The 27,237-nt window shown below is 40.4% G+C and overlaps 1 protein-coding gene across 2 annotated transcripts in view; it reads right to left on the bottom strand.

The window, feature by feature from the left end:
* Positions 1-3,034: 3,034 nt before the first annotated feature.
* The window catches only part of TGFBR1 (transforming growth factor beta receptor 1), a 75,080-nt gene continuing 50,877 nt past the window's right edge, over positions 3,035-27,237 (bottom strand). For both annotated transcript variants that reach the window (XM_043487109.1, XM_043487111.1), the window contains exons 5-9: positions 26,975-27,142; positions 24,054-24,210; positions 13,191-13,315; positions 12,075-12,205; positions 3,035-7,287 (exon numbers count right to left, since the gene is read on the bottom strand). In XM_043487109.1, coding sequence (XP_043343044.1) covers positions 7,162-7,287; positions 12,075-12,205; positions 13,191-13,315; positions 24,054-24,210; positions 26,975-27,142 — 707 coding nt within the window. In that variant the 3' untranslated portion in view covers positions 3,035-7,161. The remainder of the gene's footprint in view (positions 7,288-12,074; positions 12,206-13,190; positions 13,316-24,053; positions 24,211-26,974; positions 27,143-27,237) is intronic.

Consider the following 27,237-nt stretch of genomic DNA (forward strand, 5'->3'; position numbering starts at 1 on the left):
AGGTCCCCTGGAGAAGGGAAAGGCTACCCACTCCAGTATTCTGGCCTGGAGAATTCCACAGGGGTTGCAGAGTTGGACATGACTGAGTGACTTTCACTTTCACAACCACCAGTTGGAGAAAGTTAACTACATGCTCTCCACAGGCATGTAGGCTCCAGACAGCTTGGAAGCAGAAAGTTGATGATTGAGAGTCCCCAAACATCTCCCTGTTGGCTCACCACTCACCAACCAGAACTGTGCATGAGCTGATCAATAACCCTGTGACCCCCTCCCTCACTTTGTCTTCCTGAGAATCCACTGGGGAGTTTGGGTCATTCAAGCGTGAGCCACCCTTCTTACCTGTCCCCACAGTGGGTGCTGCAATAACACGGGACTTTTCTTCACCAGGACCTGCTGTCACTGGATTAGCTTTACTGAGTGCACGAGTGAACCCATTTGGTAGAGTAACATATCTCCCTGATATACTGACCCTTTATCATTTGAAATGTCCTCTATTTCATTTCCAATCCCACTTTGTCTGACATCAAGATATCCATTCTGGCTCTGGCTTACGGTTACTATTGGCATGGTGTATATTTTTCATGCTGTTACTTTTGTACTATTTGTCTTTGAATCCAAAGTTTCTCTTGTAGACACCATATAGTTAAGTCTTGGTTTTTTTATCCATTGTAACAATTTCTTTTGGTTCAAGTATTTAGTCCAATCATTTTTAATGAAATTATTGGTATTGTTTGATTTGTGGCTACCATTTTACTATGTTTTCCAAATGTCTCGTATGTTTTTGCATTTCCATCTTTCTATTACTGCCTTCTTCTGTGTTAACAACTTTTTAGTGTGCCGTTTAGATTTCTTAAACTGTATTTTAAGTGTTTTAGTGGTTGTTCTAGGGACTACAGTATTTTAGTTAACCACAATCTTCAGATTAATGCTAGTGTAATTCCAGTGAAAGAGAGTGTTTGTTCCAGTGCAGCTCCGTTTCCTACCCACTCCTTGGTGCTAATATTGCAGTGCACATCGTGTGCATGCGCGCTGTCACTTCAGCCGTGTCTGACTCTTTGTGACCCTGTGGACCACTGCTTGCCAGACTCCTCTGTCCACGGGGTTCTCCAGGCGCACGGGGTAAGCTCCACGCCTCAACGTCCAGCAGACCCTCAGGTGGTTCCCGTGTCCTGGCTGCTGTAAACAGTGCAGCAGTGGACTCTGCGGTGCGTGTATCTTTGGGGTCGTGTTTTCCTCTGGATATGTGCCCAGGAGTGGGATTGCAGGATCATATGGCAGCTCTGTTTTTATTTTTCTAAGGAACCTCCATACTGTTTTCCATAGTTCGTGTACCAGTTTACATTCCTACTAACAGTGCGGGAGGGTTGTCTTCTCTCTAACCCTCTCCAGCATTTGTTGTTTGGGGATTTTTGGTGATAGCCATTCTGACTGGTGTGAGGTGATTTCTCATGGTAGCTTTGATTTGCATTTCTCTAATAAGGAATGGTGTTGAACATCTTCTTATGTGCCTACTGGCCATCTGTATGTCCTCTTTAGAGACACGTCTACTCAGGTCTTCTGCCTTTTGAGTGGGTTGTTTGTTTTGATACTATTAAGTGTCATAAGCTGTTTGTAAATTTTGGAGACTAATCCCTTATCAGTAACATCATTTACAAATATTTTCTCCCAATCTGTGGGTCGTCTCTTTGTTTTGCTTATTGTTTCCTTTGCTGTGTAAGAGTTTAAGTATGTCCTATTTGTTTGTTTTTATTTCTGTTATTCTGGGAGATGGATTGAAGGCATTGCTGTGATTTATGTCTGCCTATGTTTTCCTCTGAGTTTTACAGTGTTTGGTCTAACATTTAGGTCTTTAATCCATTTTGAGCTTATTTTTGTGTATGGCATTAAGGAATGATCTAATTTCACTTTTTCACATGTGCTGCATTTTTTTTTTCCACCTTTATTTTTGAAGAGCTGGGTTGGTTGCATCCAAATCCTGTCATTCTCAACAGTCTGTTTCCTTTCTCTTCTTTGAAATACTTAAGTTGCCAATATCCCGTTCTTATAATTCTGTTCTTTTGTATTAGGAAAGAAAACAGTCATCCTAAGTTTCTTCTTTTTTCCATCTCACATTAAGAATCCTTCATTTTCACAATGATTTAATGTTATCTGACTGAATATTTTCCAACCCTTAAAAGTCATACATGGCTGAGCCCTTGCTTTTGTAACACCAAATGTTTCTCCTCACTTTTCAGAATAGCTGCAATGTTTTCTAAGTTCTCAATTATGAAATAAAGCACAGAGTTGCAAGATCTGTCCATCAGGTCATGTATGTAATATCACTTTTTCCAAATTAGAAAACCCCAAGGGCTGAAGAGGTGATGAAAAGACAAAGCTATTTCTGTTTTCTTTGAATCTATGATGTTTTAAAAGTAATCTCACTTTCTTCTAATTGACAAGAAAAAGCTCTACTTCTGCCTTTATTATGAAGAAAAAAATCGCTAAATCTGGTCTCTGAATTGAGGTGACTAGTCTTTAATGCAAGAACAATCCAATCTGCAAAACCTCACCTAGAGTATGTTGCGGGCTTGGGGATGACATCTCCTCTTTCTATCACTACCTCCTCAGTTCTCTTACCAGTCAAGTTCTCACTCTCAGGAGACTAACTGTTCAAAAAAACTCAAACACAAAACTTATTTCTACAAATTATTTCTCACAATCCTTAATTTAGGAAAAGAAGGAAAAATTTGGAAAGATGAAAATACTTTACATTTTCTTTGGGAAAATCGCTGAAAACGTTAACACACACTTAGCAGAGTTCCCGCGCAGATGTGTCACTTCGTGTCCACGCAGAACCGCCACCACACGCATGTGGAGAGCAGCTTCTACACGTAAAGATGCACCTTTGGACAGGGGGGCAAGTCTCAAACATGTTCCAGTACTGCAGCTTGTACCGAGTAGTCATCCAAAGATTCTAGTCTGTATTTATGTCAGTTACATTTCATAACAGCAGGACTCTCCCCAATATACACACTTTAAATTATGCCACTAGCACTTGGGAAAAAAAGTAATTTATTTGCATTGCTTCCATTTTTTCTACTGTAGTGTTAGGACTTGACATAAGCATTATTCTTCTACCTATTTACAGTTCGTTCAGAATATTACTACAAATACAGTATACAATTTATAAAAACTTATGGGGAACTGCAGTTTTCATTTTCCTCACCTCTTTACAGGTTTCTCAAAATCATTCAACGTAAGTGAAAATTTATATGGACATTTTTTGTACACATCTTAAAGGGGCAGAGATTACAGTGATAAAGCCAAAAGAATTTTGCACAAATACAATAAAATACAGAAAATAAAGTATAGATGTTATTTGGGGTACAAATATAAACAATACAGTACCATTTGAGTAATTTAGCAACATAATACTCATACTTTATAGAAATAAACTGCAAACCCGGAGAATGCTCTGACAAATATTAAACATCATATATACAATGAGGTAAATGTACCTTGGTCTCTTGAGAGGTAATTTAAGTTTAAAGCAATTGACATTTTGAAGCATCTCCTTGACATGTAAAGAAATATCAAACACCCCATTCCATTGGCACAATGTGAAAAAGGGATATCAAAACACAGTTCATGATACTCAATTCACAAATCTTGTTTAAAAATAAAAACATTCACTGAAGTTCTTTTTAAGCTTTAAGAAACTGGTTGAATGTTGTTAACCACTTTTTTTTTTTTAAGTTTACAGTTACAAATAAGACTGCATAATAGGGCTAAAGGTTTAAATGTACTGACAATCCTCAGAATGTCCTAGAAGTCCAGCATTTCTGGAGAGGGCCCATGGGAATCACAGCATTCCAAAACAGACACAAGATGCTGCAGGACACGTCATGAGCTATTTTTTATACTCTCAAAAACATCTGAACTGGCATTTTTCTGCCAAGCTGTGACAGAACCATTATTTGGACTCTCACCATCTGGAGCCAGAACACTGCCATGGTCAAGAAATAGTTTACTAACAATCACTCTTTCAGTGGAGGGGGAAAAATAAACTCTTGATATGACATGTCTCACGGGATCCTCATGTTGTTTTGAGTTTTAATTAGCACTTATCATCTTGTTTTACAAAATGTTCTGTATGTGACAGTTCTTTAAAGTAGAGGGGGGAAAAACGGTTAACTCAGGCATGAGCAGCAAAATGGCCAAGTGGCCACTGACATTTTTTAAGAATGGAAACTTGGAGTTCCCGATGACCACGGCACTGTGTCCTGACTCAAGGCACTTCCTGGGCACCGTCACTGCAGCGTAACTACAGGCTCAGCTCTCTGGACCTACCCTGTCCTGTGGGAGACACGCTGGCCACTGCTTCGGGCACAACCCCACTGCCAGAGCTGCCCTCTGCTGCCAGCCCACTCAGAGGCAGGACCAGCGGGAAGGCAGCCTGGGCGACAGAGAGCCAAGGGTGTGAGGAGACGACCAGGGATGTCTGCACCCCAGGAAGCCGTGCGCACCCCTCGTCCCCGTCCTCTGGGGGCACTGGCAGTTGACGTGGACAGTCTGCCTGAAGGTTACTTAAGCAAAGTAGAACCTTGGAAAGTGAGCATCTGAAGAAAGATAGTATAAACACAAAGGCTTGTGTTTTTAAGTATATTTCTCCAGTCAAATTTTTCTGCAGGAACAGCCACAGTAATCATGATCCATAAATATTTTCAGTTACTTTCATTTTCAATACTAGCCAATTGGGGTTTGTCAAACCTTCGTTAGTTGGAAAAAAAAAAAGGAATCAGCTAGAGTAACATGAAAACCCAATTTAGAACTAAATTCCAACTTTTAAAAAGTTCCCTGATTCATCAAAAGTAGATTTTATCCATTTAGGCTGAACAGTAAAATTGTAACTCATTTTTTGACTTAATAAAGAATATCTTCAGCAAAAGTTGGTTTTACCTTATATGAAACTGAGAAATCATGTATCACAACTTTAAATCAGACAAGAACTTTTGGTATGTTCTTAAAATTATATAAAAATAGTTTTACTGATTAACATGCATTGGTCCCCTGGATTTCATAAAGCAGATCTGGTAGGCTTGTAAATGGCCAAAAAAAAAACAAAGTAAAAGTACCTGATCATAGAGCTAGAGATTATTAAACAGGAAACATAACACAATTATAAAAACAAACCTCGCAAACTCACTCATTTGCTTTGATGAAATCATGGTAACTACAGAAAAAACTAAAATTTGGACTCAAAATATTAACCTCTAAACAATATTTTCCCCATGTTGTTTTTAAACACATGAAATTGACACTAAATTCCTATGAAGTATGTCATTCATTCTAAAGTTACTTTGGCTTTAAGACCAAACAGTCTTTCAGATTTTTTCTATGTATAAGAAATAAGACGTTATCAGAATGCAGCTCAGTCAGCAAAATGGCCACTATCTCTTACTGACCAAAATACTGTCAAGGTTACTCTGACCCTTTCATCAGGAAACTGATAGCTCTGTAAGGTACGGTCTTGCCTCACAGCTACGATAGACTTTCCTCCCTCAGATTAAGATCACAGTGATAAAGAGGACTTTGAACAATTGTAGAAATCCTGCAAAGACTTTTAGCACTGGAAGTAAAACCAGTTATTATAAGCTAATTTCAACTTAATGTGAGAAGGCCATGACAGATTTGCTTTAAACATTTAATTTCACCATAAACATCTGTAAATGGAGAATCTATCCTTGGAATATTCCTTAGCTATCACTTTCCCAAATATTGAGGGTGCACCAAATTCACTCCATAGCCATATAAATTAGGCAGTTGCAACATCTGCACAAAGAAGGAAAGACTGAATTAAAAGCTGCCTTCCTCAAAGTGTAGTGCGACCTCAAAACCACACTGACTCTGACCTTAGCTACAAAGACAGAAAGTCCACAGACCAGTGACTCCTACACAACGTGACTCTCACATACCTGCTACTATCCAAATTATCAACTGCCTTTACCTTCCTAGAAAGAAGCCTATTTAACATTAACCATATTCTAACTTTAAACGTAATTCATTTCTTAAAAAAAATAACACTGTCTTTGATCGGATAAAGAAAAAAATGGCTTACAGAATGCCACACAACTTTTCACAAGCAGCTAGACAAATTTTCCCTTTTAGAAAAATTTGTCTGTATGCTACAGATTTTAAGTTATTAAAGTACTATAAGCATCAAGAGTGCCACTTGATTTTTTAAAAGTGTACTTAGACAATACAATTAAAATGCAAAAACTTGGTGAGAATACTTATGACCATGATAACAATTTACCAATTAATGCCATTTCATTTCTTTAGTGGTTTAAGCACATTTTGGTAGGAGAAAGGCATTTTCAAAATGGAATACCAAATAACATACCAGAAAAACTCTTCTAGAAAACAAAACAGAGTAAGTCTGGGTTATCCAGGTAAATAAACTTTTGAATTAAAACATGACAAGTTTACCACACAGACTTTAAGCAATTCTACTCATTTCCATTAGAAAGACACAGAAGTGGCACTTACTGGTATAGTACAATCCCATTTTGAAGGCATGTAATGTTCTGAATATGTGAAAGAACAATAATATACAAAATACAATTGCATAAATTATGTTCCTCACTACTATATGAGGTCATTTTTAGACTCAAGAGTTTATAAGTGTTAGTTTTAAGATCCTGAAAATTATAGAACAGTACATTCAAAGTCTAAATCAAAGAAACTCTTTAGTGGTTCAGAATCCTCTGAGAATGTACTAACCAGGAGAAATCACTTTCTTTAAAAATAAGAAATGTTTCATATAACTCAGCCATCCAGCTCCTTTACCCTTAAAGATGATCTTCAGCACAGCAGTTACCTAAAAGTTAAGACCAGCAATCATTTAAAAAACAAGGTTTGTGTTAATAAAAAATAAAGGTAGCCTACACAACGTTTTGTAACTGTCCTGGGAAAGCGTTCATAGCACACAGAAAGGACCCCACGTGGCGGTTTCCTGGGTCTGAAGAAATCCCGGGATGTCTTAGTTCACCTTTCTACATCGCCGTGGAAGGAAGCCACATCCTTCTCTTCCCTCTCAGTGAGGTAGAACAACTGACCTCCCAAATTAAAACCCAGGAGCAGATGTGAAGAAGAAGCAGAGTTCAGGCAGAGCCACAGAATTTACATTTTGATGCCTTCCTGCTGACTGAGTTGTGACAATGTTTTCTTAATCCGCAGGGCTGTAAGCCTGGCTGCGCCATTGGCATACCAACATTCTCTCATAATTTTAGCCATTACTCGCAAGGCCTACAGGAAAAGAAGAGAAAGATCATTAACGCATGCACCACTTTTCAACGACCTGGATAATAATCTTTACCTGTAAATTTTCTTTGTAAACGCCATACAAGGAATTCTGTTTCAGCATCATTTGTAATAGCAAATGAGTAAAGATGACCTAAATTCCCCTCAGCAGGATACTGGTGCCAGCAGCTGAAAAGCAGATGGACAAGGGAGGATTGACTTTGCAGCCTGAGAAAGCTGAATCCTCAAACAGAGCTGTGCAAGGCAAAGAGGGAACCTGCCTCCCATGAAACGGCCCCCAAAACTGAGGAATTAACTTACATCCTGTATCCCCGAGGTGACGTTCAGGGCAAAAATAGAATCAGCCAAAGAAGCTGGAAGCCCAGATACCTGCCCTGCCCTGCCCCAACTTCACACAGCTGGGTGACCCCCAACCCCATCCCCACAGAAGACGAGAGGCTTCAATCTGAGGGCAGAACAGACTGCCGTCTTGGGGAAATGAGGGCAAAATTCCACATGGACAACACACTGAACGCCAAGACGACAAACTTTCTCCCCAGAACATGGCCAGTGACTTTACACACTCCTCTAGGTAAGAGACCAGAAGAGCCTTCAGCCCAAGAAGAAAAGCCTAGAGAGTGACGTCAGTGGTTTCCCAAAGCAGCATCCAGTTCCTTCACGCTCAGCCTGCATGACGACGAGCTGCATTCATGTGCACAAAGCTTCCCACCAGCTCTCAGTGCTGCTTTTATACGCAGAGCCTGAGCCTGACCAGGCATTTCAGGAAAGGAACATGAAACGCAGAGACTGAGACAAACAGAAAAACACAAGGTGTACAGAAGACAGTATCAACAGGCCATCATTAATATCTTCAAAGAGATAAAAGAAAATACTGATACTGGACTTACCAATACTTTTTTGGGTTTTGTTTGGTTTGGGGAAAGTTTTATAGAACTACAAGATAAACCTGAATAATAATAATAAAACCAAAAGATAAAAGTGGATTCCTTTCCCAGAAAGTAGAGAAAAGAGAACAAAGAGATGGGTAATAAGAAAGAAAACACAAGAAAAGCAGAATGCCTGTTCAGGATGTCCACATTCATAGCCAGAGCTGAAGAAAAAGAACAGAAGAAAATGGAAGGGAACACATCAAGGAAATACTTGAGGAAAATTTCCTAGAAATGAGCATTTGTTTTCAGGTAAAAACGACCAAGGGTTCAGGACATGCATAAAATCATCCGGCAAACCAAGTGCCATGAGCCAGATACCGTCCTCCACGCATCTAGTAGGGTACTAACAGACACAGCAGGGGTCTCACAGAGAACAGCTCCCCTCTCACAAAGCTCACGTTACAGAGGGCTAAAGCATATGGTTAACAACTAAGCAAAACACATGGGCTGTCAGCGGCAAGCGCTGAGGAAAACATCAGTTAGGGAAGGAGATAAAGTATGCTGGGGAAAAAAGTGCTATTTTAAATAGGTTGACAGGTAACGTCTCACTGGCAAGGTAACATCTGAGCAAAGAGCTGGAAGAGGGGGATGATGAGCAAAAGAAACTTGAAGACATGGGATTCAGAAAGGCAGTCACCACAAGAGAGGCAAGAGAGATCACAGGTGAAAGGTGAGGGATAGCCAAGATGAAAGCTGACCTAGAGCCAGCTTTTCAGACCAGAAAAGGTCAGAGGGCTCTGAAAAACACTTCTGTAGGTATCCTATCAGTTTCAAATCCTCGATGTGTTTCAGCTACTGAGGGGAGACGTGTAAAACCCAAGAAAAGTGAAAGATTAAGTTAGCGATACAAAACTAGCCAAATAGAGAAAAAACCTAAAATGACAGTGATGGCATTAATTCAACATGCTGAGACAGTAATTGCAACTTGCATGCATGTTTTTAATGTTAACTACTAACTTTCCTTCATGCTTAATTAGCCATCTGTTTAATAGTAATTTGCTCTAATTTGCTTATTGAATGAGTGCATGAATAATTCCAGTTTGTAGTATCAAGATGAAATTTTTCAAAGACAAAATCTAGCCCAATTTCATTTGTTAAACATGCAGGTTCCGTGAGCACAGAATATATTTTGTCTGGGCCTGAATACTTGATTTCATTGGAGGTAGCCAAGGAATTCTCTTGATCTCACAGGTATGTAGACTGAAGTCTACATTAATTTAGGATGTAAAATAAACTACTTAAGTGAACAGCTTTTTATTCTTCCTACACTACAAAACATCAACTCTAACGGGAAATGCTTCGCCAATATTATAATAGTATAATCGTGGTGGTGGTTCACCCAGTCATGTCCGACTCTGACCCCATGGACTGCAGCGCACCAGGCTTCCCTGTCCTTCACTATCTCCCAGAGTTTGCTCAAATTCATGTCCATTAAGTCGATGATGCCATCCAACCATTTTATCCTCTGTCACCTGCTTCTCCTGCCCTCAATCTTTTTCAGTGAGTCAGCTCTTCACATCAGGTGGCCAAAGTATTGGAGCTTCAGCTTCAGCACCAGTCCTTCCAATGAAAATTCAGGGTTGATTTCCTTTACGACTGACTTGGTTTGATCTCCTTATTGTCCAAGGGACTCCCAAGAGTCTTCTTCAACACCACAGTTCGAAACCATCAATTCTTCAGTGCTCAGCTTTCTTTATAGTCCAACTCTCACATCCATACATGACCACTGGAAAAACCATAGTTTTGACTATACAGACCTCTGTTGGCAAAGTGATATCTCTGTTTTTAATATGTTGTCTAGGTTTGTCATAGCTTTTCTTCCAAGGAGCAAGCATCTTTTTTAATTTCATGACTGTAGTCACCGTTCACAGTGATTTTTGAGCCCAAGAAAATAGTCTTTCACTGTTCCATTCTTTCCCCACCTATTTGCCATGAAGTGATGGGACTGGATGCCATGGTCTTAGTTTTCTGAATGTTGAGTTTTAACCCAGCTTTTTCACTCTCCTCTTTCACCTTCATCAAGAGGCTCTTTAGCTCCTCTTCACTTTCTGTCATTAGGGTGGTGTCATCTGCATATCTGAGGTTACTGATATTTCTCCTGGCAATCTCGATTCCAGCTTGGGGTTCATCCAGCCTAGCATTTCGCATGATGTACTCTGCATATAAGCTAAATAAGCAGGGTGACAATATAGTCTTGACAATACTCCTTTCCCAATTTTAAACCACTTTGCTATTTCCACGTCTGGTTCTAAGTGTTGTTTCTTGACTGCATACAGGTTTCTCAGGAGGCAGGTAAGGTGGTCTGGTATTCCCATCTCTTTCAGAATTTTCCACAGTTGTTTGTGATCCACACAGTCAAAGGCTTTAGTGCAGTCAATTAAACAGAAGGTTTTTTTGGAATTCCCTTGCTTTTTCTATGATCCAACAGATGTTGGCAGTTTGATCTCTGGTTCCTCTGCCTTTTCTATATCCAGCTTGTACATCTGGAAGTTCTTGTTTCACGCCCTGTTGAAGCCTAGCTTGAAGGATTTTGAGCATTACCTTACTAGTATGTGAAAAGAGTGCAATTGTGTGGCAGTTTGAACATTCTTTGGCATTGCCCTTCTTTGGGACTGAAATGAAAACTGACCTTTTCCAGTCCTTGGCCACTGCTGAGTTTTCTAAATTTGCTGGCATTTTGAGTGCAGCACTTTAACAACATCATCTTTTAGGATTTGAAATAGCTGGAATTCCATCACCTCCACTAGCTTTGTTTGTAGTAATGCTTCCTAAGGTCTGCTTGACTTCACACACCAGGATGTCTGGCTCTAGGTGAGTGATCACACCATCCTGGTTATCTGGGTCATTAAGACATTTTCTGTACAGTTTTTCTGTGTATTCTTAATATCTTCTACTTCTGTTAGTAAAAGTTAGCAATTGAGGATAAATTAAACATTTTCTTATAAATTCTTTGAAAGTACAACTACAAAAATATTTCTAAAACTTTTTGTAAGAGCTGAGGTTGAAAAGCTCAGATACTGCTAAAAAGCAGTTTCCACAAATTCCTGATGAATAGTCAAATAAACAGTGAAATGAATAAAATTTAAGATCATCTGAACCGTCTTCACAATCATCCAAATCCCTTATTTTACAGAAATGCATATCAAAGTCCCAAGAACTGAAGTGCCTGAAGCCAGACTCTGAAATGTACGGCAGCCAGGCTGATCTAGAATACAGGCCTCCTGATTCCAGCCAGCACGCAGCCCGCTGTCCTGGGCTGCCCTGGTTTATGTTCTGCCTGTGCGGGGTCTTCACTGCTGCGCTTGGCTTTTCTCTGGTTGTGGCGAGCGAGGGCTGCTCTCTGGCTGTGGCGCTTGGACTTCTCACTGTGGTGGCTCCTTGTTGCAGGCACAGGCTTTCAGGGCGCGTGGGCTTCAGTCAGTTTCAGCCCCCGGGCTCTAGAGCTCAGAAAGCTGTGGTGCATGGGTTTAGTTGCTCTGTGGCCTCTGGGCATCTTCCCAGATCAGGGATTGAACCCGTGTTAACGGCAGTGACAGGCGGATTCTTTACCACTGAGCCACCAGGGAAAGCCAGGAAGCTTTAAAATGCAGGAGCTTTCTTTCACTGGCAGATCCAAACACTATTCTAATAAACTGATGGCCACTAAAAAGGTTCCATGGCCTTTGCAATGTACTTGAACATAAGAAACAAATTATTCTGTTTTTACTCATTGATTTAATTAGCTATGAAAAATAAAGGAATGGGAATTCTTACTTCTGTTTTCCTTAAAGAAAAGTAGCAAATTTCCACATACTAACCAGAAGCAGTTTAGAAAACTGTATAGTACCCAAAATAAATACTCACTTCACAGCTCTGCCATCTGTTTGGAATATTTGGCCTTAACTTCTGTTCACAAACAACTTTTCTCATTTCTTCAACTGATGGATCGGAAGGTACAAGATCATAATAAGGCAGCTGGTAATCTTCATGAATTCCTACATTGGTAAAGAATTAAAAAAAAAAAAACAACCTATTTTAAAAGATTTACTCAGATAACGTCAGAACAATCTTTGACCAGACAGGAAAGGAACAGCTGGAGATTCTGTCACAGTGTCCCATTACTGAAACGGGCGAGTGGACAGCCTGCGCTCTCTCATCCATGTCTGCATCTACAGCCCACCTCCTTCAGTCAGTACCGAGCCCACACTGTGAAACTAAATTTTGCAATACAGTCAGCAAAGGCTGTGTTAGTAATGGCTAACTGAGTTGTGATGACCAGACTGACATTTTCTCCTCGATGTCTTTACTGAAATGAAAGCCTTTATTCTGCAAGTGCACAGCCTCAGCTGGTGAAGGGATGCACACTCTCACTAAGGTGTGAGTCCTGCAGGGCAGGCCCGAGTGCAGGTCCCTCCCCCACTTGTGTCTGTTAATAACGTGTCCTTATTGCCTCTCCACCCCTCACTGCCTCAAAACCCTGAGGCCTGAGTCTCAGGTGAGCCTGCGTTCTCAGGAGAAGACTGTTTCTCAAGTAAACATTCAAAGTGCTCAATCTAGCACAAACGTATTGTAAAAAGTAATGCAGTGATAGTGTATTTGCATTTTGCATATGTAATTTCCACTATCAGATGGAGAAAATCATGACAATCTCGAGGGTAAAAAAATCAGTTTGACTCCGGTACATGCTAGAAATAGCTTCCTGGGTGGCCTCACAAGCAGTCATTCATTCTAAATATCTATATTGCAAGATAACAAGGGGCTGGTTTCTGTTGCATCCCAAAATTCCAAGTGGAACTAGAAAAAGACCACACTGGAATACAGCTGCTATCAGGATAGAGCCATGCACAAGGATAAAGCATGTGGTGTCATCCCTCTGGCACTCTCATTGGTCACTGGGTAAACAATTTCATTCAATAAGAAAGACAATTCTTAATCAAGTTTTGTTTGTGACAAATATTGGGGGAAGGGAAAGAAATTTACCACCGATGGAACACCGTCGAGCTACTTCCCAGAATACTAGTCCCATCGCATAGATGTCAGCGCGTTTGAAGGATTCAAAGTGTTTCATATTTATGGAGTCATCTAGAACTTCAGGGGCCATGTACCTAAAAAAGAAGCCAGCACTTCATTTTATGCAGTAGTAACATTGCTTTTTGAACTGTTCCATCGTCTTTCTTTTACTCCTGGGCAGAGAGGCTGGGGGGGATGCGGAGCAATATTAACTGTGACCTTTCCTCCTTTCACTGTGGTTCTGCTGCTTTTTTAAATTAAAAAGAAATTTATTGAAGTATAGTTGGCTAATAATATTGTTAATTTCTGCTATACAGCAAAGTGATTTAGTTAATATATATACACACACACACAGCAAAGTGATTCAGTTATATATATAATATATATATACACACACAGCAAAGTGATTCAGTTATATATATTTATATACACACACACAGCGCCAGGTGATTCAGTTGTACATACATTGTTTTTAACACAGTCTTTTCCGTTGCTGTTTACATCGTCTGTGATGCACGCAGGATGCGGCTGACCCATCCTGCATGTGACGGCTTTTGCATCTGCTGACTCCAGCTTCCCACTCCCAGCACCCTCCCCTCCAGCAACCACAAGTCTGTTCTTTATGTCCCTCAGTCTGTTTTGCAGATAGGATCACTTGTGTCCTATTTTAGATTCCACACAAATATGACAAAATTTGTCTCTTTCTGACTGCTTTCACTTATCATGACAATCTCTAGTTGCGTCCATGTTGCAGCGAACGGCACTGTTTCATTCTTCCTATGGTTGAGGAGTATTCACTGGGCGTATCCACCACATTTGCCAGCCCGTCTGTCACTGGACATTTAGGATGTGTCCATGTCTTGTTTACTGTGGAATAATGCTGCTGTGAACATAGGGGGTACGTGTATCTTTGTGGATTAGAGTTTTTTCTGGATACACAGCCAGAAGTGGGACTGCTGGACCACAGGGTAGTTCTTCTGTCTTTCGCTTTTTCCATATGGTTTCCTGCAGGGGTTGTACCAACTTACATTCACACCAACAGTGAGAGCGCGCCGCTCCCTTTTCTCCACGTCCTCTCCAGCGTCTGTTATTTTTAGTGTTTAATGATGGCCATTCTGACTGGCCACTCATTACAGGACCTCGCTGCAGTTCTTATTTGCATTTCTCTAATAGTTAGTGATACTGAGCATCTTCGCATGTGCCTATTGGCCATGTGTATTTCTTCTTGGGAGAAATGCCCATTGAGATCTCGTGTCCATTTTTTATTAAGTTGCTTGTTTTTCTGTTGTGGTTGTTGAGTTCTATGAGCTGTTTACATATTTTGGAAATTAAGCCCTTACCAGCTGCATCATTTGCAAATATTTTTTCCGATTCTGTAGGTTGCCTTTTCCTTTTTTTAATGGTTTCCTTTGCTGTGCTGAAAGCTTGTAAGTTTGACTAGGTCCCATTTGTTTCTTTACTTCTCCTGCCTTGGGAGACTGACTTAAGAAAACACTGGTATGATTTATGTCAGAATGTTTTGCCTATGCTCTCTGCAAGGAGTTTTTGATGACATGTCATGTCTTAAAGTCTTTAGGCCATTTTGAGTTTATCTTTATGTGTGGTGAGAGGGTATGTTCTAACCTCATCGATTTCCATGTGGCTGTCCAACTTTGCTAACACCACTTGCTGAACAGGCTGTCTTTTTCCCATTGTATATTCTTCCCTCCTTTGTCGAAGAGGCCTTAAGGGTATGGGTTTATCTCTGGGCTCTCTATTCTGTTTCATTGATCCGTATGAATATTTCTGTGCCAGTACCATGCTGTTTCGATTACTGTATCTTTGTAGTATTGTTTGAAGTCTGGGAGGATTATGGTTCATGTTTTGTTCTTCAGGATGGCTTTGGCAATTCTGGGTCTTTTATGATTCCATATAAACTTCAGGGTTATTTGTTCTAGTTCTGTGACAAATGTCATGGGTAATTTGATAGGGATCACATTAAATCTGTAGATTGCTTTGGGCAATATAGCCATTTTAACAATATTAATTCTTCCAATCCAAGACATGGGATAACATTCCATTTCTTTGAATCATCTTGTTTACTTTGTATCCTGCTACCTTGCTGAATTAATTTATCACTTCTAGTAATTTTTGTGTTAAGTCTTTAGGGTTTTCTGTATATAGATAGATATATATATAGAATCATGTCATCTGCATATAAAGACAGTTTAAATTTTCCCTTCCAATTTGGATACCTTTTATATCTTTTTCTGACCTGACTGCTGTGGCCACAACTTCCAATACTACAGTGTTTACTAGAAGAGGTGAGAATGGGCATCCTTGTCTTGTTTTAGATTTTAGCAATAGGGCTTTCAGCTTTTCACCTTTGAGTATTATACTGGCTGTGGGTTTGTCATAAACAGCTTTTATTATGTTCCCTCAATACCCACTTTTTTGGTAAAGAGTTTTTGCAATGAAGGGATGTTGAATTTTGTCAAATGCTTTTTCCGCATCAATTGCGATGATCGTGTGGTTTTTATCTTTTGTTTATGAGGTGTATCACATTGATTTATGTGGAATCATCCTTATGAACTTGCAATGAGTCCCACTTGGTTGTGGTGTGTGACTTTTTTGTGTGTGCTGTTGGATTCAGTTTGCTATTTTGTTAAGAATTTTTGCATCTACATTCATCAGATATATTGACCTGTATGTATCTTTTTTGGTGGTTCTTTGTCTAGTTTTGATTTCAGAGTGATGGTGGCTTTATAGAATGCCTTTGGCAGTGGGCATTCTATAATTCCCACCTCTTCAGTTTTTTTGAAGCATTGATATAAATTATTTTGTGTGTCTCGTGGAACTCACCCATGGAGCCATCTGGTCCTGGACTTTAGTTTGTTGGAGGTTTTAAAATTACAGATTGTATTTCACCTCTAGTAATCAGTCTGGTCAAATCATGTGTTTTTCCTTAATTTTTTTGGTGGACTGTATGTTTCTAGAAACTTGTATGTTTCTTCAGTTCAGTTCAGTCACTCAGTTGTGTCTGACTCTTTGCGACCCCAGGGACTGCAGCACGCCAAGCCTCCGTGTCTGTCACCCAACTCCCAGAGTTTACTCAAACTCACGTCCATTGAGTCAGTGATGCCATCCAACCATCTCATCCTCTGTTGTCCCCGTCTACATTGTCAAATTTGATGTCATATAATTGTTCATAGTATTCCTTTATGGTTTTTTGTATTTCTGCAGTATCAGTTGTTATGTCTCCTTTTTCATTTATTTGGGTTCTCTCTCATTTCGTCTTGGTGAGCCTGGCCAAAGAGTTGTCCATTTTGTTTACCCTTTCAAAGAACCAGGTCTTGGTTGTATTTTTTTCCCCCCCCAAAAAATCTCTCTTTTATCTATTTCCTCTCTGATCTTTTTCCCTTCCTTCTGTTGACTTTAGGTTTTGTTTCTTCTCCTCGAATTCTTTTAAGTGGTAGGCTAGGTTGTTTATTTGATATATTTCATGTTTTTTTGAGCAAGGCCTGCATCGCTGTGAACTCCCCTCTCAGAACTGCTTTTGCTGCCTCCCATAGGTTTCCCTTGTGAAAATGCCTGCGCCAGGTCTCAGCTGCTGCACACGGGGTCTAGTTCACAGATGGAACCTGGGCTTCCTGCATTGGGTGCTTGGCGTCTCAGCCACTGAATCACCAGAGAAGTCCCATTCTGTAGGTTTTGTATGGTTGTTTTTACTGTCATTTGTCTCAAGGTACTTTTAAATTTCCTCTTTGATTTCATCATTGACCCATTGGTTTTTTTAGTATTGGTAGTATGTTGTTGAGTCTCTGTGTAACTTATTTTCTACCCTCATTTCTTTTTCTGTGGTTGATTTCTAGTTTAATGCTGTTGTGGTCAGGAAAAATGTGAGATAACTTCTACACTCTTAAATTTGTTGAGGCTTGTTTTATGCCCGAGAAGGTGATCAATCCTAGAGAATATTCCAGGTGCAGCTGAAAAGGATGTGTTTTGTTTTTTAATGTCCAGAAAATATCAATTTACCATAATTCTGTTGTGTTGTTTAGGATCTCTCTTGCTTTACTGATTTTCTGTCTAGAAGATTTATCCATTGATGTGAGTGGGGTGTTCAATCAAATCTCCTACTCTTCTTGTTTTCCCATCAATTTCTCCCTTTATGTTTGTTGCTATTTGTTTTATGTATTTAGATACTCCTACATTAGGTGTGTATATGCTGATGAGTATAAGATCCTCTTCCTAAATTGATCCTTTTTTCAATAGTGTCCTTATCTATCTTTCTTTATGGTATTTGTTTGCAAGTCTGTGTTGTCTGACATGAGTGATTCCCCACTTTCTTCTCATTTCTGTTTACAAGAAATATTTTTCCATCTCATCGCTTTTGATCTGTGTGTGTCCCTCTGCCCTAAAGTGGGCTTTACAGGCAGCGTGTTGTAGGCTCTGGATTAAAACAATAAATCTGCCACCTGGTCTTAATTTTTCTATTTTAAAAAACTAATTTTTTTGAAGTATTGTTGATATACAATGTTTATTTCTATTGTACAGCAAAGTAATTCAGTTATACATTGTTTTCCATTAGGTTTACCACAGAATATTGAGAGATCTGCTCTCTTTGAGAGTTTATCTTTATTCTCGTTTTTAATTTTATATTTGGGGATAGCCGATTTGTGTTTTTCAGGTGTAGAGCAAAGTGATTCATTTACTCACACACACGTATCTATTGCTTTCCCACATAGGTTATCACAGAGTGCCGAGTTGAGTTAGTCCCCTATACTATATGGCAGGTTCTCGTTGAGTATCTGTTCTTTATATAGTACTGTGTGCGTGTGCCGTGCTGTGTCTGACTCTCTGTGACCTACGGGCTGCGGCCCACCAGGCTCCTCTGTCCATGGGGACTCTCCAGGCAAGAATCCTGGAGTGGGTTGCTGTGCTCTCCTCCAGGGGATCTTCCCACCCCAGGGATCAAACCCAGGTCTCCTGCATTGCCGGCAGATTTACCGTCTGAGCCACCAGGGAAGCCCAGGAATGCTGGAGTGGGCAGCCTGTCCTCCTCCAGGGATGCTCCTGATCTAAGAATTGAACCAGGGTCTCCTGCATTGTAGGCAGATTCTTTACCAGCTGAGCTACCAGGGAAGCCCATTGTGTGTATGTTAATCACAAACCCATACTTTATCATCCTTTCCACCTTGCCCCTTTAGTAACCCTAAGTTTGTTTTCTAAGCCTCTGACTGTTTCATAAATAGATACGTCCATCTGTGTCATTTTTTAAGACTGCACGTGTAAGTGATACGCTATTTGTCTTTCTCTGATTTACTTTCGCTTAGTATGATAATCTCTAGGTCCACCGGTATTGCCACAAACAGCATTTTCTTTTTTAATGGGCGAGGAATATTTCATTGTGTGTGTGTATGTGTGTGTATATACACACACTGTATCTTCTTTATCCACTCATCTGGACATCAGACTGTCTCGTCTGTTGTAAATAGTGTTGCAATGAACACTGGGGTGCATGTGTCTTTTCAAAGTATAGTTTTTCCCAGATATATGCCTAAGAGTGGGATTGCTAAATCATATGATAGTTTCATTTTTAGTTTTTTAAAGAACCTCCATACTGTTCTTCATAGTGGCTGTACCAGTTTTCATTTCCACCAACAGTGTAGGAGAATTCCCTTTTCTCCACACCCTCTCTAGCATTTATTGTTTGTAGATTTTTTTTTTTATGATGATAATGGCCATTCTGACATCTCTGAGGTGATACATCCTTGTAAAGTTTTGATTTGGGCTTCTCTTATTAGTGATGTTTAGCACCTTTTCATGTGCTTTTTTGGCCATCTGTATGTCTTCTTTGAGGAAATGTCTACTTAGATCTTCTGCCCGTTTTTTGATTGGGTGGTTATTTTTCTTTAATATTGAGCCACATGAGCTGTTTGTAAATTTGGGAGACTAATCCCTTGGTGGTCATTTCATTTGCTAATATTTTCTGTCATTCAATGATTGTCTTTTTTGTTTTGTTTATGGTTTCCTTTGCTATGCAAATGTTTGCCCCTCTGTGTTTGACTATTTAGTCCACTGACATTTAAAGCAACTATTGATATATACATATTTATTTCCATTTTGACTCTGTTTTCCCATCGATTTTGTATTTCTTCTTCGTCCCTTTCTGTTTCTCTGTTTTCCTTTAGTGGTTTGATGATTTTCCTTTGTGTTATACTTATTTTCTTTTTGGTTTCTGTGAATTTACTGTGTTTTTCATTGGTGGTTACTCTATTATTCAAATACGTTAATCTCGTCCTATATCTACTTGCCTTAGATAGGTAGGCATACAGGCTCAAACATACCTAGGAAATGAAAGAAAAAAAAAAAAAACCTACATTTTCTTATTTTCCTCCCCCATATTTTATGATTTAGATGTCCACTTTTGTATCTTCATGTTCATTCTTTTGCTGTTCATTGTGGTTATCACTTTCACAGAACTTTGTAAAATCCGTGTGCAGGCTTATTTCAGTCATTTGCTTTTCAGTTGTGACTTTTCCTCCTTTTCCCCGATGGAGCTTCACCCCTTTAATGTGGGGAGACTTCCCGGGGTCCCCTCAGGAAGGGCTGGTGTTTGCTGTGTACTTTCAGCTTTTGCTTTTCTGTAAGATTCTGCATCTCTTCCCACGTGGTCACCTTGCTGCGTAGAGGACCCGAGGTTGCAGCTTTTCTCTCTCAGGACTTTGAACGTATCTGCCGCTTCCTCCTAGCCTGTGACATTTCTGTGGTGGAAACAGGTAGTAATCTTGTGGGGGAATCCGTTGTAACTGACTTTTTATCTTACTTCCTTTAGAATTCTCCCTTTACCTTCTGCTGTATATAATGTGTCTTGGTGTAGGCCTCTCGAGCTTACCTTGTTTGACCCTCAATGCCTCCTGCACCTGAATATGTGTTTTGTTCTTTAGGTATGGGAAGGTTTCAGTCATAATTTCTTCAAATTCATTTCAACCTCTTTTTCTCTTTCTTCTCCTTCTGGAATTCCTATTATGCATAGATTGGCATACTTTATCTTAGCCCACAGGTCCCTTTTTTTCATTTGGCTTTCTGTCTGCTGCCCCAATTGGGCAGTTTTCATATTTTATCTTCCAGGTCACATATTTGTTCTTCTTAATTATTTACTCTGCTATTCATTGCCTTTACTTCAGTTTTTGTCTTTGCAAGTGAGTTTTCTAATTTTTCTTGGTTCCTGTTTATAGTTTCTAATTCCTTTTTCACAGTCCTCTGTATTTCTGTTGATAGCTTTTTTCAATTCCTTCAGTATTTTCAGTCTTCTTTTTGAAATCAGTGCCTACTAGACTGAAGAGGTCTGTTTCATTGTCCTTTCAAGGGAATTCTCTTGGTCTTTCAACTGGGAGTGGTTCCTCTGCTTCTTCATTGTACTTATATTTCTCTTCTGTGAGTTTCAGTTCAGTTGCTCATCATGTCTGACTCTTTGCAACCCCATGGACTGCACATTCCAGGCTTCCCTGTCATTACCAACTCCTGGAGCTTAATCAAACTCATGTCCATTGAGTCGGCGATGCCATCCAGCCATCTCATCATCTGTTGTCCCGTCTCCTCCCACCTTCAATCTTTCCCAGCATCAGGGTCTTTTCTAGTGAGTCAGTTCTTCCCATCAGGTGGCCAAAATAATGGAGTTTCAGCTTCAACATCAGTCCTTCCAATGAACATTCAGGACTGATTTCCTTTAGGATGGACCGGTTGGATATCCTTGCTGTCCAAAGGACTCTCAAGAGTCTTCTCCAATAACATAGTTCAAAAGCATCAATTCTTCAGCACTCAGCTTTCTTTATAGTCCAACGTGACTACTGGAAAAACCACAGCCTTGACTAGATGGACCTTTGTTGACAAAGTGATGTCTCTCCTTTTTAATATGCTGTCTAGGTTGGTCATAGCTTTCCTTCCAGGGAGCAAGCATCTTTTAATTTCATGGCTTCAGTCGCCATCTGCAGTGATTTTGGAGCCCAAGAAAAAGTCTCTCACTGTTTCCATTGTTTCCCCATCCATTTGCCATGAAGTGATGGAACCAGATGCCATGATCTTAGTTTTCTGAATGTTGTTTTAAACCAACTTTTTCACTGTCTTCTTTCACTTTCACCAAGAGGTTCTTTAGTTCTTAGCTTTCTGCCATAAGGGTGGTGTCATCTGCATATCTGAGGTTATTGATATCTCTCCCAGCAATCTTGATTCCAGCTTGTGCTTCATCCAGCCTGGCATTTTGCATGATGTACTCTGCACAAAAGTAGGGTGACAATATACAGCTTTGACGTACTCCTTTCCTGATTTGGAACCAGTCTGTTGTTCCATGTCCAGTTCTAACTGTTGCTTCTTGACCTGCATACAGATTTCTCAGGAGGCAGGTCAGGTGGTCTGGTATTCCCATCTCTTTCAGAATTTTCCAGTTTGTTATGATCCATACAGTCAAAGGCTTTGGTGTAGTCAATAAAGCAGAAGTAGATGTTTTTCTGGAATTCTCTTGCTTTTCTGATGATCAAACAGATGTTGGCAATTTGATCTCTGGGTCCTCTGCCTTTTCTAAATCCAGCTTGAACATCTGGAAGTTCATGATTCACATATTGCTGAACCTGACTTGGAGAATTTTGAGCATTACTTTGCTAGCATGTGAGATGAGTGCAATTGTACGGTAGTCTGAGCATTCTTTGGCATTGCCTTTCTTTGGGATTGGAATGAAAACGGACCTTTTCCAGTCCTGTGGCCACTGCTGAGTTTTCCAAATTTGCTGGCATATTGAGTGCAGCACTTCCACAGCATCACCTTGTGAGTTTAGGAGAAACAGTTGTCTGGATGGTCTCTGAGGACTGTTTACAGGTGGGAGCCCCGTGCACCTTGTGTGGGTTTAGTAGTTGTGGTACAAGGGCTGTCTTGGTGTGGGCGCCTGTCGCCTCTCTCCTCGGCATACTGGTCGTTACCCCTTTGACAAAGGGTATGCAGATACCTGGTCCTGGTGTTCCTGTTCCTGGAGGTGGTGTCCTGCTGTCCTGCTAACGCAGGGGAAAACGGCCCTCACACACGGCGCCTGGCCTCTAAGGCAGCCCAGGCTTCCACTGCGTACACCCTCGGATGCGGTCACATCAGACTCTAACCCTTCAGGATGCACATCCCATCCCAGACCCCGTCAGGTCTGATTTCTGAAGCCTGAGCCTCCGCACATAACTGAGATCATATTAGACTCAAGAAAAATAAATATCTCCAGTGGTTTACTCCAAATCCCATGAAAAGCTGCAACAGCCATTTTATGCTCTTTGCCTTATGATCTTTGTTCCCAATGACCCACATCCTAGGCGTCCTACTATACACCACCTGCTTTGCTGTGTGCTATGCAGGGACTATGTATTCCAGTCTAGAAGTCTTCTCACTAAAACAGGAGAAAAGGAAAGGCAAGGACATACTCCAGGGAACAAAATAGACAAAAATGAATGTCAGTCCTTATTGATCCCACATTGCACAGTTCTGAGGTTTCAAACATCCTACCAAGGTTACAGATTAGGACTCACACAGACCAGCAGCAACCACTGCCTGGAACCCTGAGTCAGGAGATCTGAGCGTCCCCACTGAATCCATAAATACAGCTGAGATAGAATAAAGCTCAGCTCTGTTCAAGTCCAGCAAAGCGTTTTGGGTCAGAAAGACCCAGGTTCAGCTCTCAGCTCCTCAGCTTTCCACCCGTGAGGCTGGCCGGCCACAGTAACCTGCACAAGCTGGTTCCTCATCGGTGAGCTGAGGGCAGTGATCCTTACCTGCCTGGGCTCTTTGAGTACTCGTGTGTCTTAGTCACACAGTCACGTCCGACTCTCTGTGACCCCATGGACTGTAGCCCACCAGGCTCCTCTGTCCGTGGGGTTTTCCAGGCAAGAATTCTGGAGTGGGTTACCATTCCCTTCTCCAGAGGATCTTCCTGACGCAAGAATCAAACCTGGGTCTCCCACATAATAGGCAGATTGTTTACTGACTGAGCTACCAGGGGAGTACTCATAGATTCAACAAATACTTATTGAGGACCTACTATGTTCTAGGCACTGTGATGGACGCTGGGAATATACAGATCAGTGAACAGTTATCATGTGCTAAGTGGTCCAGATTTAGCATGCAATGTGGGTGCCTGACAAGGACATCCAGCAGTCCAGAAAAAGATTCCTCTGGGCAAGGGAGATGGAGTACAAGGTAAGGAAACAGGAGGGGACGTATATGCTCTAGGACAGAGGCTGGGCCCACAAACTGGTACTTCCTGTCAGATCAGTGGCAGCATTACATTAAAAATAAAGTGCACAGTAAATGTAAGGTGCTTGAATCATCCTGAAACCATCTTCCCCACCCCTGGTCCTTGGAAAAATCATCTTCAAAACAATGAGTCCCGGGTGCCCAAAAGGGTGGGGACACAGCACTTGTGAAAGTTTGAAGAGATAAAGCTATGTTTTTAGGAAATAAAAATATAAAAACAGTTGGGCTAACTACAGCACAACATCTGAAGAGAACATTACATGATGTAACATACATAAGAGACACATTAAAATGACTGGTACACAGCAGGTACCCCATAAGTATTAACTACTCTTATGATAACATAACTAATGGTAGTATTTTCTGGAAAGGCTACCTTTCATCAGCAGTAACCTTTGTAAGTTAGCTGACCATGATTTCAGAGCAGGCAAGACCATGAGATCTTCTACCTGTGAGCAACCTAATAAAGTACAAGGTTTGAGTTTCAGAAAAGTTATGTATCTAGAACTGAGAAGGAAACGAAGTCAACTTCAGAACATAAAAATAGCCGTGTTCACTCTGTGATGAGTGTACCTTTTTGTTCCCACTCTGTGGTTTGGAGCAATGTCGATGGTATCTGTGGCCGAATCGTGCCTTACTGCCAATCCCAAGTCTGCAATACAGCACGTTCCATTCTTCTTTACCAAGATATTCTTTGATTTCAAATCCCTATGAGCTATCGCTGGTTTTCCTAAAGAAAAAGAAAGTTAAACATGGTCACTTAAAGGGTGATACCAATCACAAATCTCCCCTTTAGGTCCTCCCATCCCAGTGTCTGAAGTATTTCACCCCCATCACTGCAATACCCGGGCCCTTACTAAACCACCTTACATCAATCAGCGCACAAGAAGTCGATGAAATTACATTTCAAAGGAAACAGATCTTGTTCAAAAAATATAAGTCTAACACTCAAAACTCAGGGGGTTAAAGATACTAGTTTGTTGATACCCTGTGAATCTTTTTTTATAGGACTCCTAGGTACTAATATTCCAGTCCAAGAACCAAAAATCTACATCACCTCTTTTGCCTATCAGCTGCAATATATTCATTAAATGTGTAATACCTTTAATACTAAATACTAGAAAAAGTGCTATTATAAAATAATTACACTGTGTAAAACTTGGAACCCTCAGAGGCTGCTGGTGGGAATGTACAATAAAATAGTACAGGCCCTTTGGGAAAAAAAAAACGTCTGGCAAGTTTCACAAATCATTAGTTACTGTCTGATCCAGTAACTTCACCTCCAAGCATATACCCAAGATAATGGAACCATATCCACACTAAAACTTGTACATCAGTGTTCACAGCAGCATTATTCATAACAGCCCGAAGTGGAAACAACAAATGTCCATCACTGATGAATGGATACCCAAAATGTGGTAAATCCATATAATGAAATATTGCTTGGACATAAAAGGGAATGAATTTCTGATAGTGCTGCAACATGGATAAACCTTGAAACTATACTGAGAAAGCAGCTAGTTATAAAAGACACATATTGTATGATTCCATACACTAAGTCCAGAATAAGCAAATCTATAGATGGTCATAAAGAGTCAGACACGACGTAGTGACTGAACAATAGATGGAAAGTAAATTAAAGGTTGCCTAGGGCTAGAGAGCTTAGAGGGACATGGGGAGTGACTGCTAAGAACCACAGGGTTCTTTTGAGGTGATGAAAATGTTCTTGAATGTTCTTAAAATGTGGTGATAGCTAGACAAAACTGATGATACTAAAAACCACTGATTTGTACACCAAATGGGTAAACTGTATATAGTATGTGAAATACAACTCAATTTGTTGTTGTTCAGTCACCAAGTCATGTCTGACTCTCTGCGACCCTGTGGACTGGAACAGGCCAGGCTCCCCTGTCCTTCACTATCTCCTGGAGTTTGCTCAAACTCATGTCCATGGAGTTGGTGATGCCATCTAACCATCTCATTCTCTGCCACCCCCTTTCCTTTTGTCTTCAGTTTTTCCCAGCATCAGGGTCTTTTGCAATGAGTTGGCTCTTTGCACCAGGTGGTCAAAGTACTGGAGCTTCAGCATCAGTCCTTCGAATGAATATTCTGAGTTTTGTTTTAGGACTGACTGGTTTGATCTCCTTGCAGTCCTGGGGATTCTCAAGAGTCTTCTCCAGCACCACAGATTGAAACCATCAATTCTTCAGCGCTCAGCCTTCTTTATGGTCCAGCTCTCATATTCATACATGACTACTGGAAAACCACAGCTTTGACTACACAGACCTCTCTCAGCAAAGTGATGTCTCCGCTTTTTACACAGACCTCTCTCAGCAAAGTGATGTCTCCGCTTTTTAATACGCTGTCTAGGTCTGCCATCGCTTTCCTTCCAAGGAGCAAGTGTCTCAATTTCATGGCTGCAGTCACTGTCCACAGTGACTTTGGACCCCAAGAAAAAAATCTGTCACTGCTTTCACTTTTTCCCTTTCTATTTGTCATGAAGTGATGTAACTGGATGCCATGATCTTCCTTTTTTGAATGTTGACTTTTAAGCCAGCTTTTTCACCCTTGTCTTTCACCTTTATCAAGAGGCTCTTTAGTTACTCTTCACTTTCTATCATTACCATCATTCTGAGTTTGTTGATATTTCTTCTAGCAGTCTTGATCCAGCTTGTGATTCATCCAGCCTAGTATTTCACATGATGTACTCTGCATATAAATTAAATAAGCAGGGTGACAATATACAGCCTTGCTGCACTCCTTTCCCAGTTTGAACCTGTTGTTTTTGAAGTCTATTTTGTTTCGTGTCCAGTTCTAACTGTTGCTTCCTGACTTGTGTACAGGTTTCTAGGGAGATAGGTAAGGTGGTCTGGTATTCCCATCTCTTTAAGAATTTTCTAGTTTATTGTATGTGACATAGAATGTGAATTATAACTCAATAAAGCCCATTGTAATCAACAATGACTTTGCAAAGACGGGGCTGGCTGAACTAGTGAAACCGCATGTGTGACGTATATAGTAAAGCCGGTCTGGGGTCAGCAAGTGGACAACCGTTGGAGCAGAGACTGGCCTGGCCTCTGACACCTGACACAGCACAGCACTAACTCATGCAGTCCCCTTGTCCTAGAGTCAAACACAATCATCAGATGGTCAGATAACATTTATGTAGCATGTTGGATGTTACAGAGCATTTTCACATTTCGTTTGGTACTATAGATAAATTCCAAAATCAAGATCCTCAAAAATCACAAGACTAAACACTGCTTTTAAGAATGTACCAAAATACCAGTATTGTTATAACGACTAGAGAATCTCTAATCAAATTCCTAGATTCCTAACTCTACGTTAGATTTTCAACAGAAAGCTAAAATATTCTCATATAAAAACTCATTTTAAACATTTCCACTGCGGCTGACTTCTTGCAAAAATTTTCTGAAAAGACATTAGACCCATGGGAATTTAAAAGCTTAAATAACAGGACTGCTTTGAGTTACCTTGGGTACCAACTATCTCCATGTGAAGATGGGCAAGTCCACTTGCTGTGGACAGGGCAAGTTTTATCATTCCTTCCACAGTAACTGTGTATCTGTTCAAATAATCAAAAAGGGATCCATGCTCATGATAATCTGACACCAACCAGAGCTGAGTCCATGTGCCATTGTCTGCCAAGTAGAAAAACAATATTTCAGATAGGCTATAGAACATTTATGATGTATCTATTCAAACATGATCACTTTTTACTCTCAGTCCTGAATCA

The sequence above is a fragment of the Cervus canadensis genome, chromosome 14 (genome assembly GCF_019320065.1).
Source record: "Cervus canadensis isolate Bull #8, Minnesota chromosome 14, ASM1932006v1, whole genome shotgun sequence".
In the NCBI taxonomy this organism is placed as follows: Eukaryota; Metazoa; Chordata; class Mammalia; order Artiodactyla; family Cervidae; genus Cervus; species Cervus canadensis.